This window comes from Lepus europaeus, chromosome 6 (genome assembly GCF_033115175.1).
Source record: "Lepus europaeus isolate LE1 chromosome 6, mLepTim1.pri, whole genome shotgun sequence".
In the NCBI taxonomy this organism is placed as follows: domain Eukaryota; kingdom Metazoa; phylum Chordata; class Mammalia; order Lagomorpha; family Leporidae; genus Lepus; species Lepus europaeus.
Window position 1 is genome coordinate 88591354 of NC_084832.1, and position 12982 is coordinate 88604335.

Sequence of the window (12982 nt, forward strand, 5' to 3'; positions counted from 1 at the left end):
GCCCTGAATAGTAGGGGTTCGCCACAACAAATGGGGTGTGCTCACCCCTCTTCCAGCACCACCTATCATTGGCCATGTGACTATGACAGTGTTTAAAAGATCATCACTCTGCTTTCTCAGGGGAAAAAAAGTGGTGTTTTTTTTTTTTGTTTTTGTTTTTTGTTTTTTTTTTTTTTTTAGTTTACTCACTGATCATGCTTTGAACAACAAAATGTGAATTTTTTTTTTTAAGGTGGAAAAACATATATTTAGAATTAGCCAGCTGGACTCAGTTCAGATGATCCCAATTTTGTTGGCAACGTCCAGAGCATCATAGTCAGGAGCCAGCCGAACATAGGCCTTCTCCTCTCCGTCAGGTCTGATCAGGGTGTTGACTTTGGCCACATCAATGTCATAGAGTTTCTTCACAGCTTGTTTGATCTGGTGCTTGTTGGCCTTGACATCCACAATGAACACCAGGGTGCTGTTGTCTTCTATCTTCTTCATGGCAGACTCCATGGTCAGGGGGAACTTGATGATGGCATAGTGGTCAAGCTTGTTTCTCCTGGGGGCGCTTTTCCGAGGGTATTTGGGCTGCCGTCGGAGGCGTAGTGTCTTGGGCCGCCGGAAGGTGGGGGACATGCGGATCTTCTTCTTCTTGTGGCTGTGGACGCCTTTCAGCACTGCCTTCTTGGCCTTTAAGGCCTTTGCTTTGGCTTCGACTTTAGGAGGGGCACGAGCTTCCTTCTTCGCCTTCGGCGCCATCTTGGTGAAAAGCCAAAATGTGAATTTTCAACTCACTCTATTGAAGAAGTTAATTAAAACAGGGGAGAGGGTTTATGCCTGATGGAGGAGGGGAATCAGGGATACACGAACCAAGTTATTGCTTGGAGCTCACTTTGAGGGAGGCATCAAATTCAAGCTGTGCAGAGAGGAGCTCCACGGGACCACTCCTCCTGTGGGCAGTTAGTGTTCTGGGTCCACGCTTGCTTCCATTGAGCGGGGTACCCTGTGGGGCAAATGTAGAAAAGCTAGGCAATGAATTATGGGGTCTTTTCTCTGTTGAAGACTGAAGTGGGAGAGACTAGACAGTCAGGTGCAGCATTCTTGGCTCAGGCTGATAGCTCTTTGGGTATCTTAGCTACCATCTTGGAACTGTTATTCAATGACCTCCCTGCATGGAGTGGGAGTTGGTGACCTCCAGAGGTCTGGAGGACACCAGAGAAACCTCCTCATTGGGTGCCTTTATAATCAGAGCCACTTATTCCTTGTTGTATTTTTTCAGTGCCCACCGTGTGTCACAAGCTTGACATTTCTCAAGCTGAGAAGCTGAGAGACAGGAACAAGAGCCGACAATACATGAGTACCAGGCTCAGTGAGTGTTCTGGATGAGTTCACTGGATGTCTGTAAAGACCACAAGGACTATTACTATTAGTCCATTTTGCAGTTGAAGAAACTGAAGCTTAGCAAGATTAAGCTACTTGACCAAAGTTGCCTAGCTAGGAAATTAGAAAATTGAGGTTTAAATCCAAACTTGTGGGATTCCCAAGGCCTGAGCTCTCCCCCTTGCTCCTGCGTAGGTTAACAGGTGATAAGATGATCATTTGTAGTTCTCCACAGAAGTCCAGAGAGGCTGTCTGGAGTGTTTTAGAATGAGTCACAGTGAATAAAATGATCTAAACCTTACAGGGATTTCTACACCTTCACTGACTTTGTTGAATATACTTTTATGACCAATTTTATGCCAACCGATCACTTTCTTCTCATAATTTTATAATACAATTAATCTTTATTTGCAATGCATACTGTAATTTATCAGAAGATAATTATTCCATTAAGCCAAGAAATGACATATTATCAATGCTTTTGCAATTCTTATCAAAAAGTGTTTATAATTTAGATTATACAAATTCTTTCTTATCAATGAATAGTCAGGAAAAATGTTACATTTATTAATATTTAACATATAAGAGTACTTTATGGAAAACATGATTGAAAGATAAATTTATGTGGGTGGATGAACTTTTTGAAATTGAAGCATAGGAGAGGACTTCGAAAAGTTCATGGGAAAATGCATATTATGAAAAAACTATGTGTGGATTTTAATTGTTTTTCACCAAAATAACTTTGCTTTAACACTATTTTTCATGAACTTTTTGAAGTATGCTTGTATAAAAACAGCAGGAAGGCTGAACATATTTTCTGGACAATGCTCCTTTCCTTTCTGTTCTTAATGGTAGTCAGGTTCATCATGGTTAAAATGGGTGTGGTAGCTAGCTCCCTTTATTGAGCCACTGTGTCTTAGTCTGTTTTGTTTGTTTGTTGCTGCTATGACAGAAGACTCTTCATTCTGGAGACTGGGAAGGCCAAGATAAAGGATCTGTGTTTGGTGAGAAATTTCTTGCTGTGTTGTAATACGATGGAAGGTGTCACACGCGAGAGAGCGTGTGAGATAGAGAGAAAGAGGCCAAGCAGAACCTTCCAGCAGGAGTCCACTCTCAGAACCACTACCCTGTTTCCATGGCAGCGGCATCAATCCACTCACAAGGATTTCATCCTCTTGGAGGTCTCATTGCTTAGAGGTCTTGTCTATCACTACCTTCACAGTGGCAATCAAATTTCAGTTTCAATGTGGAACACTTGTTTCATTGCCTGTGTGGGTTATATGAGGAGTGCTTGAGATGAGAGAGAGGTGAGAAGATGGTTGGGAGATATTGGATCCATCTGTGTGGGTTCTCTTGCTTCCCAAATTGCTCCCCTTACCATCCACCCTCAGAGAAGTTTGCTGCCTCCTTCAGAGGCCAGGCCATGGTCCTACAACCTCCTCCCTGCCCTGTCTTTCTCTTTTGTTCTACTCTCCAACTCTCCACCACAGGGAGCTTCCACACAAGTGTGTGCAAACAGTGATGAACCCAGGAGGTGGGGCTGGGGACTAAGCCCCCTCATTTCTCTAAAATGTGCCCAATGGGGTGAGCAGGGGCCTGTCTGATCTCACATACACACCTCTGCTTCACTGGGGAAGAGGCCCCAGTAACAGACCATTTACAGGTAGGAAAAGCAATGGTCTAGCTCCATATTTGCTTCAGATTTCATGAGTCAGCAGGCTCCTTTGAGAACCCCGTGAAAGATGTCTACTGGCAATTCCTTCGTCCTGACAGCTGTTGACTGTGGTCCAGGAGTCCATTAAATGTCACTGGCCTGGCCCGTGCACCAGGTGCTTCTCCCCTAAACTGTGCCTTCTCCCTTGCAGGAACAAAGGATATCTTCTTCTTTTCCCTCTAAATCCTGGAGTATGGTCTACTTCTTAGATAATCTCATTCTAACTAGTTTTTCTATCTCTTTTTTTTCTATTTAAAAAAAAATCCTCCCATTTTATTCAGTTCTTTCTTTTAATCTCATGGTCTTTGATGTACTCACATAATTTCCAATCTCCCCAGAAACTAACTTGCTTTCTTCCAGCCCCAATTTTCTTTCTTTTTAGGGATTCTGCATTTTCTCCCTGCTTTGCAACTTTGTACAGCAGGACATCCCATTATCAGCTCCATTGCCACCTAATGACACTTGGATTTTCATAAGAAGTCTTGAAACTCTTGATTTTTAAAAATAATTACTGAAATTTACCCTTTAGGGGAAAGGTTGACAAGAACTTGGTTTAAATAGCAAAAGCATTATGTTGTCTTGGGGACTGGAAAATTTACCAGTCACCTCACTGCAAACGCATGGGTAATTCCTACCATTGACTGGGAAATAAGACATCTATCTGAGGGCTCAGCTTATAGACTCTCAGCCTGTGGGAATGCCAAGAGAGGTGGCCTAGAGGTCAGCAAATGTTTTCTGTAAAAGGCCAGATAGTCAGTGGTTCAGGTTTTGCAACTGCTCAGCTCTGCTACTGTTGCATTAAAGCAGCCATAGACAATATATAAACAAATAAGCATGATTCTGTTCCAATAAAGCTTCTGAAAAATTAACTTAAATTTTGTCCCCATGCTGCCTCTGTACCTCAAGTCCCTACGGAGTGAACTGCAACCCAACTTACTATGCAAACAAATCGAAACCTAACTAAGGGGTGTAAAAACAATTTTAACCAATCACGTTATCTGGTTTCAGCCAATCAGAAGCAACCCACTCATTACTCCATGCTCAAATAAGAAAGATGACTAACTACAGCCATCAGTAGGTTTCTGAACTTTGTGTCCACTTTCAGTCTATAGAAGCTCACTGCTCGCACCACTGGGTGGAGCTCTCTGAGCCTCGGCTTGTGCTGCCCAATACATGAAAGTTCTTTGCTCAAATAAACTCTGCTAAATTTCATTGGTCTAAACTCTCTCTTGAAATTGTGTTTAGAGCCACGGACAATGGGCTAGGTTTGGTCCATGGGCCATAGTTTCCAAGCTTGTGATCTAGATTAAGGCTTTGGTCTTACGTAAGAAGAATTGAAATAGAGGATTGGAAAATCAGTTGGTTAGGGTCACTATTGGTCTTTGCAAGGGGGAAGGCTAAATCCCCAGGCAGGAGAGTATCTTAAGATGAGGACTGGCTGTGAAGGCTCATGCCTGGGGCGAGAGAATGTGGGAAATACTCAAAGTCTGACCATGATACTTTCAAAGCCTGCAAGTTCACTCTCCAAAGGGAGAGTAGTCCAACTTGTGGGGTTTGAGAGTGCTGAGGAAGACCTAAATACAAGCTTTTATTATTAGAGAATCTAGAACAAACTAAAAACAGAACGAATGTGTTTTGAGCATTGGATTGCTGTTTTCAGCTGAATGTAAAGAGTAGCTTGTAACACACAGCTTGAGCTAGGACTTGGTTTCAGGTTCTCTGCTGTCTGTCAGTGCCATAAAACATCCCACGCTCCAAAAAGGCAAGAAAAGGGAGCAGTACTGCCATCACTTCAGGGTTTGAATCCAGATTAATAGTGAGGTTAGCATGGAGGTTCCCATGTGGCCCAGAAATGAGCAGGAGTTAAATAAACCAATGCCTCTGAAAAGAGAGGACATACACAACACATTATGTGTTCAACAAACACTGAGAGACTACGAGGTACAGGCACTGTCCTAGGTCCTAGCAACACAGCACTGATGAAGACAAAGAAGGCCAGATACAGCCCAGGTCACAGAATGTGCACCTATGCAGTGCTGTTGCTCATGCTTCCAGTGTGGGATCTCCTGTGGTTGGATGCATGTGTTCTACATAGTAACTCATTCTCCCCATGTTCGAGTCAGAACAGGGTCAGGAAATCTGCTCTACACCTGTTAATAGATTCTATAGAGCTTTCCAGGTGAATGAGTGAAGACTGAATATACATGGTGGAAAGTTGCTGGGTGGGTTAGACTAGTCTTTTTGGGTTAGAAAGCAGTGAGAGATGAACTCAATGGAACTGGTTTCTACCCTCAAGAAATACTAGAGGCCCCACATCAAGACTTGGAGCTTGATTTGAGTAAAGACTTTACATTAAGTGCAGAGGTTGAGATCCAGAAGACCATGGTCAAGACAGTGAAGGACTTAGGAGAGAATGCTTAAGATTATGTTATACTGTGAAAGGGCCTCTTCAACTATTCATTTAAAAAGGTTACAGGCAGAGGGATTATATGCTGGTAATGATTAGATAGAGAGGAAGAGATTTGTAGGACATCTGGAAGCAGCTAGAATATAGTGTGAAATGAAAGAATTGCGAAAGGTGTGGTCAGAGGTATAGGCAGTGGCCAAGTTCATTTCAGACTTCGTAGGCCACAATAGGTGTCACCTCTAATAAATGCTTGTACATACAAATTAAGCAACCAGGAAAACTAATTGGTTAAAAAAAGATGCATACTCTTAAAAGAATTAAAAACATGCATCCACACTTACACTTGCTATGCATATTTGCTGTTCATAGCAATATTATTATTCATAATAGTCCTAATGTGGAAACAATTCGAGCATCTACCTACTGATACATGGATAAACAAAACATAGTATATCCATAAAATGGAATATTAATCCTCTATAAAAAGGAATGAATTTCTGACACATGCTGTAACATGGATAAACCTTGAAAACATGCGAAGTGAAAGAAGGCAGGCTAAAAGGCTATATATTGCATGACTTCACTTCAGAAAAAGGCAAATTATAGACACATAAAGTCGATCAGTGTTCATCAGGGGCTGAGAGAGGAGGTAAATGGTTAAAGACTGCTAATAGGCAAGCAGTTTCTTTTGGTCTGATGAAAACCTTTGAGAAAAAGATGGTGATGCTAGTCGCACGACTTTCAGGATATGCTAAAAACCATGGGGTTATACTCTTGAATATGGTGTCTGAATTGTCTTTCAATAAAACAGCATATACTTCAAAGGCAAATGAACTCTAATACATACCTAGTTTTTACAGTTACTCTCATTGTCTGATCATCTTTGTCTGGAAGAAACTTCTGCTAAATGCATTGTGGGATCTGCCAGCAGCTTGTAAAAATCAAGAAGTGTCTATTTTATGTCCTGCAGCATCTGCATTGTGTTTTGGTTTTCATATGAAGACTTGTGGCTCAGAATGACAAGACAGCACTGTGTTAAGACTTGTACTACTGGCATTTCGGTTTTTAAATAAAAGAAGACTTTGGCAAGTAGATTTGTTTGATTTTTAAAAATGGTTTCTGCAATGCTAGTGCATTGCCATAAATGACTGTTCTGTTCCCCAGTGCACTCACCGGATGTGACAATACAGGACCTGTCAAGTGTGCATGTAGATCTGTTGAGTTGAGGCATTTTACCAAACTATGTGGAAGCCAAGCAGTCGCCTGCCTTTGGTTAGGGACAGGAGGAAGTTTGTACAGTCCCAGTGATTCATTGCAGGGACAAAGGAAGTGTGCATAATTGCAATAATGCATTCTCAGATAATTCTAGGTAAAGTAAAGAAAACACTATTTTCTAAAAAGAAGTACAGGTGATATTTGTGGCCACTTAGAAAATTAGAGTGAGCCTCAGGTAGATTAAAAAAAGAGAAAGCAAGGGAAAAACCATTCAAGGTTTATTTTGTGTCCTTCATTTGGATTTGCTTTTGAATTATTAGTTTCTATGTTGTCCTAAATATCTTTTCAACGTATTTAGAAGCTGATTATGCTAAAAAGGAAAGAATGAATTTTAGGATTAAAGAAAAATTCTGATCCGGACATCACCAGACATTAACATCTGTTCTCTTGTTTGTGCCACCAATCGCATTAAAATACTTGATGTCCTTTTTAAAAGGAAGGGAAGGTCCTATGGGGTTGTTGAGGACTTTAATGACAAATGTATTTCACCTTTGACCTTGAAGTAAACGAATGTCATGTTGTCCCTTACTTGCAGATGTCAAGTGAGTAGTTGGCAGGCAACCCACTGAAAAGTCTGCTTGTACTTGAAATGCATTTAGAACAAATATGTGCATTTATCTGCTGGAAAATATTTTAAAAGAGAGACTAAAAGAACCATTTAATAGTTTCCTTTCATTACCTTTGCTTTCTTCAACTCATTTCATTGTTCTCTAGCATCTTACGGAAGGAACAGTATGTTGAGAGTTTGAACAAAGATGTTTTGTATTTTTTAGCTATATTTGCATTTTATGAGTTTATTTGAAAGACATTTATCTAATACTGCTCTGCATCTATTGAGATAATCATATAATTGTGTGACTTCTACCTTTCATTCTGTTATTGCAATATATCAGATTGATTTGTATATCGAACCAAAGTTGACTCTAAGGGATATATCCCACTTGGTCATGGTGTATAATCTTTTTAATGTACTGTTGAATGTGATTTGCTACAATTCATTGAAGATTTTTCATCTGTGTTCATCAGAGATAATGATTTGTAGTTTTCTTTCTTCTTTTTGGTAGAATTCATCTTTTTTTTAGAAGGAGAGAGAGAGAAAGGAGGAGAGAAAGAATTTCTGTCTTCTGGTTAATTCTCCAAAAGCCTGCAACAGCTGGAACTGGGCCTGGCTGAGGCCAAGAGTCAGGAATTAAGTTGTGGGTGGCAGGAACCCAAGCAATTGAGCCATCACTGCTGCCTCTGCTTTAGTAGGAAACTAGAGTCAGGAGCCACATCTGGAAGTCAACCTCGACTCTCTTATATGGGATGTAGGCATCCTGACCAGTGTTTTAGCTGCTAGATGGACTGCCCACCCTATAATTCATCCTTAAAGCCATCTCATCCTGAAACTTTCTTTGTTGGAATTTTTCTACTATTAATTCAATCTCATCTGTTATAGGTCTGTTCAGACTTTCTATTTCCTACTGGATTCATGCTTCCTGATTTAAAATTCCAATTCAAAACTATAGTAATTAGGGCTAGTGTTGTAGTGCAGCTGGCAAAGCCATCATATAGGCACTGTTTTGAGTCCTGGTTCATCTGCTTCCAAGCCAGCACCATGCTAATGACCTGGGAAAAGCAGTGGAAAATGGCCCAGATGCTTGAACCTCTGCCACCCACGCAAGAGACCCGAGTGAAGCTCCTGGTTCCTGGCTTTGATCTGGCCCAGCCCTGGCAATTATGGCCTTCTAGGGAGTGAACCAGTGTATGAAATTGTCTCTCTTCCTCTTTCTCTGTAACTCTGACTTTTAAATAAATAAGTAAATGAATAAATAAATCTTCAGCAAAGCTATAGTAATTCAAACAGTACCATACTGTTTTAATTTAATTTTTGGCATAAAGATAGACATACACATGAATGAAACAGAATAGAGAGCCCGGGAAAGTACACATACATTTATGGCTAACCAATGTTCTGTAAGGATGCTAAGATAACACAGGAGTGGGGGTGGGGAGGATAGTCTTTGAAACAAATGGTGTGGGAAAACCAAATACCCATATACAGAAAAGTGAAATCAAGATCTTTATTTTCTACCATACACAAAAATTAACATAAGGTGGGTTAATGAATTAAACCATATACCTGAAATTGTTAAACTATAAGAAGACACAGAAGAAAAGCTTTTTGATATTGGTCTTAACTGTTTTTTTTAGCTCTGACATTAGAAAATGCACAGCAAACCAAAAATAAAAATAAAAGAAAGTAAAACTACTTAAAAGCTTTTTCACAGTAAAGGAAACCATAAACCAAATGGAAAAGCAATCTATTGATAGAAAATACTTGCAAAACTTATATCTGATAAGGGTTTAATATCAAAAATATATGAGGTACTTTTGTAACTCAATAGCAAAAAATGAAACCTCTACACCCAATAAGCAGCATGACTAAAGATGGGCAAAAAATCTGAATGGACATCTTTCTAAAGAATTTATGTGAACAAACAACAGGTACATGAATAGGTGCTTATCATCACTCATCATCAGAGAGATGCAAATCAAAACCACAGTGAGATATCCTCTCACAGCCATTAAGATCTCCATTTTCAACAAACCCCCGAAGATAAGTGTTGACAAAGATGTGGAAAAGGGGAACTCTTGCACACTCTTGGTGAGAATGTAAATTGGTTGAGCTTTGATAGAAAACAATGTAGTATTTTCTTTAAAAGTTAAAGATAGAACTATCTTATGATAGAGCAACTTTTGAGTATATAGCTGAAGGAATTGAAATCATTGTCTTGAAGAGGTGTCAGCACTCCATGGTCATTGCAGCATTTGTCACGACATCCAGTATGTAAAATCAGCCTAAGTGTCCACTGACAGATGAATGAATAAATAAAATATAAGATACATATAAAATGGAATACACACAATGGAATACCATTCAGCCTTAATCCATCAAGGAAATACTGACATTTGTGACAACATGGATGAAACTGGGGGCTGATGAGCTATGTGGAATAAACCAAGGTGCTTTTCTGTTAAATTTTTGGGTATAATTCTCAAAACACAAGCATAATTCACAAATATTATCATTATTTATTATATTATCATTATTTGGTCTTCCACAAAGTTAAATAGTAAAATGCCTTGAGTATCAAAAAAAGCCACTATTGTCAAATTTTTTTTTTTTAATTTTGATGCCTATTTTATATTTCTTTCTTTCTTTTTTATTTTTTAGAAAGCTTTTATTTGATAAATATAAATTTCATAAATACAGCTTTTGGAATATAGTGGTTCTTTCCCCCATACCTACCCTCCCACCCTCAAACCTTCCCACCCCCTAATCCTTCTCCCATCCCATTCTTCATTAAGGTTCATTTTTTTTTTTATTTTTTTATTTTTTTTTTATTTTTAACAGGCAGAGTGGACAGTGAGAGAGAGAGAGAGACAGAGAGAAAGGTCTTCCTTTGCCGTTGGTTCACCCTCTAATGGCCGCCGCGGTAGCGCGCTGCGGCCGGCGCACCGCGCTGTTCCGATGGCAGGAGCCAGGTGCTTCTCCTGGTCTCCCATGGGGTGCAGGACCCAAGCACTTGGGCCATCCTCCACTGCACTCCCTGGCCACAGCAGAGAGCTGGCCTGGAAGAGGGGCAACCGGGACAGGATCGGTGCCCCGACCGGGACTAGAACCCGGTGTGCCGGCGCCGCAAGGCGGAGGATTAGCCTGTTGAGCCACGGCGCCGGCCAAGGTTCATTTTTAATTATCTTTATATACAGAAGATCAATTCTATACCAAGTAAATATCTCAACAGTTTGCACCCACACAGACACACAAAGCCAGAGCCATTGGGCAAGAAAAAAAAATCAAAGGAAAACAAATGGGGAAGGAAGAAATCAATCTATTCCTATTTGCAGATGACATGATTCTTTATATAGGGAACCAAAGAACTCCACTAAGAGACTATTGGAACTCATAGAAGAGTTTGGTAAAGTAGCAGGATATAAAATCATTACATAAAATTAACAGCCTTTGTAAACACAGACAATGCCAAGACTGAGAAAGAACTTCTAAGATCAATCCCATTCACAATAGCTATGAAAAAAATCAAATACCTTGGAATAAATGAACTTTTTTTCTTGACTGGGCCACTTCTAACCTTGGTAGCCATTACTTTGATTGTGCTTTGTCTTCAGGATGTTACTGGTAAAACAATTTAATCTCCTACAACAATTCTTTCAAGAAATTCTTCTGGATTTGGATACAACTCATTTAAATTTTCCTTTGTAAGCTCTGCTCTTGTGTGAAGCTGATGTGGGCCCAAAAATTTTGGCAACTGTTGAGCAGGAAGTTGAATCAACTTTAATTTTTCAGTTGGAATTTTCTAAGTGGAACCAGCTAGTATGCTTGTGGGGTTGATCATTGTTTTTGCTGTTAAACAGCTTGGTGCCTTCAATCAGGGCATGGATAAGATTAAATTTTTTTTCCTCCCAAGTGTTATGGATGGTCTTGCATTGCAGGTTTCATCTTCAGCAATTTCTTGGCCCTCCTTAAATGTTATCCATTTGCAAACTGATGATTTCTTTGCAGGCACTGATCTCATAAGCTTTTCCTAAAGCATCCGTGATTTTACCATTTTTCCATCCAAGCTTCACCATGAATTTGATACTTGTTCTTGTTTCAATTTCAGCAGAGTTCATATTGCTTTCATAGAGAATGTTTTTAAAATCATATCTTATCTTTCTTAGTGTGTCAAACTAGATCCTGGTAAGAACTGAACCTGCAGCAGGATCTCGAAGTGGTGGTGGGTCTGAGGAAATTGAGTGTTGAAGAACAAGGTGTAGCCTAACTCAGAGCAGTGGCAGTGACTCCTTTTAAATAAATATTAAAATATTTTTTTAAAAAAGATTTTTTTGGGGTGGGTATTTAGCCTACAAGTTAAGATGCCTGCATCTGATATCAGAGCACCTGGTTTCAATACCTGACTCTGACTCCTGGTTCCAGCTTCCTGCTGGTGCAGACTCTGAGAAGCAGTGGTAATGGCTCAAATAGTTAGGTCCTTGCCACTCATATAGGAGACTGGATTGAGTTTCCGGCTCATAGATTTGGCCTGGCCCAGTCCAGGTCATTGTAGGCATTTGGGGGAGTGAACCAGTGTGCAGGAGCTCTCTCTGTCACTCTCTCTCTCAAATAAATAATTTTTTTTGTTCAATTCCATCTACAAGTTCAAGTGCAATATAAATAAGACTTAGATGACTTCTGTAAGTCAGTCTGAGAAAGCTACTATAATTATTGGCCCTGAGGTTATCTCAAGGAGTGGCTGATTTTTGCTCTTCTCATATTTCCTCAATATTTCTCTGTCCCTAGAGCAGCAAGTGCCAACTATGTCACAGTGCAGTGAGAAAAGGCCCAGTTAGCTTCCAGGATAATTTCAGTTTTGCTGAATATTTGAGTCTATGAGGCTTCTCAAATTTTCTCATATAGAATGTTAAAGTTGAGATTGTGACTTAGTGTCCATGATATGGGGTTGATCTGATAGTGTTCATAACATACACTCCAAAGAAAAGCAGATGTTTGGTTTTCGTTCTTATGTGAGTTGTGGGGCCTTGGGGCTGAATACACGTGGGACTACATTTCTGGAATAAGGATGCTAGGGGCACCCCCAGTTTAAACTCTTCTGGAATGCTTGGCTTTCCCATCATTCCTGCCATCAAGGGAGTTCCTTGTCTTATTTTTAAAGATTTATTTATTTATGTGAAAGGCAGATGAGATGGGAGAGAGAGAGAGAGAGAGCGAGAGAGAGAGCAAGCACTTGGCTGGCTATCTACTGGCTCACTCCCCACATGACTGTAATAATTGCCAGGGCTCAGCCAAGGGAGAGAAGGAAGGTAGGGGGAACAGCTGGTTTGTGGGGAGGATGAATTTTGTCTCAGACACAGTGAGTGGGAGGTGTTGGCTTAAAATCGAGGTCGGTTTGTCCACAAGTTTGGAGAGAATGTGCGAGCTGGAGAAGTGGATTTGAAGGCTTCTGCAGAAGGCAGGTTTGTTCTCTGGGATGGATGAGGGCACAGGGACATGAAGGGCAAGGGAGGACCTGGAAGCTGGGAGGCAGCAGAAGCAATCAGCGGAGAGAAGAGTGTTGGGTGAAGGAGGAAGATCAGTCAAAAGCGTCTGATGTGGCCCGGGAGACGATGGCGGGGCCAGGGTCGGGGGGTGGGGGGGATAAGGAAACTCCCCTTACAGGGTA

At 40.5% G+C, this 12982-nt stretch overlaps 1 protein-coding gene across 1 annotated transcript; it reads right to left on the minus strand.

Moving 5' to 3' along the window:
- Positions 1-237: 237 nt before the first annotated feature.
- Positions 238-744, minus strand: LOC133762409 (large ribosomal subunit protein uL23-like). Its single transcript, XM_062195408.1, has one exon. It carries the CDS (start codon positions 742-744, stop codon positions 274-276), a length of 471 nt encoding a protein of 156 aa, XP_062051392.1. The 3' UTR covers positions 238-273.
- Positions 745-12982: the final 12238 nt, after the last annotated feature.

What these genes read in the sequence shown, in the direction of transcription:
- LOC133762409 (XM_062195408.1), bottom strand. Translation starts at nt 744, where the DNA reads ATGGCGCCGAAGGCGAAGAAGGAAGCTCGTGCCCCTCCTAAAGTCGAA.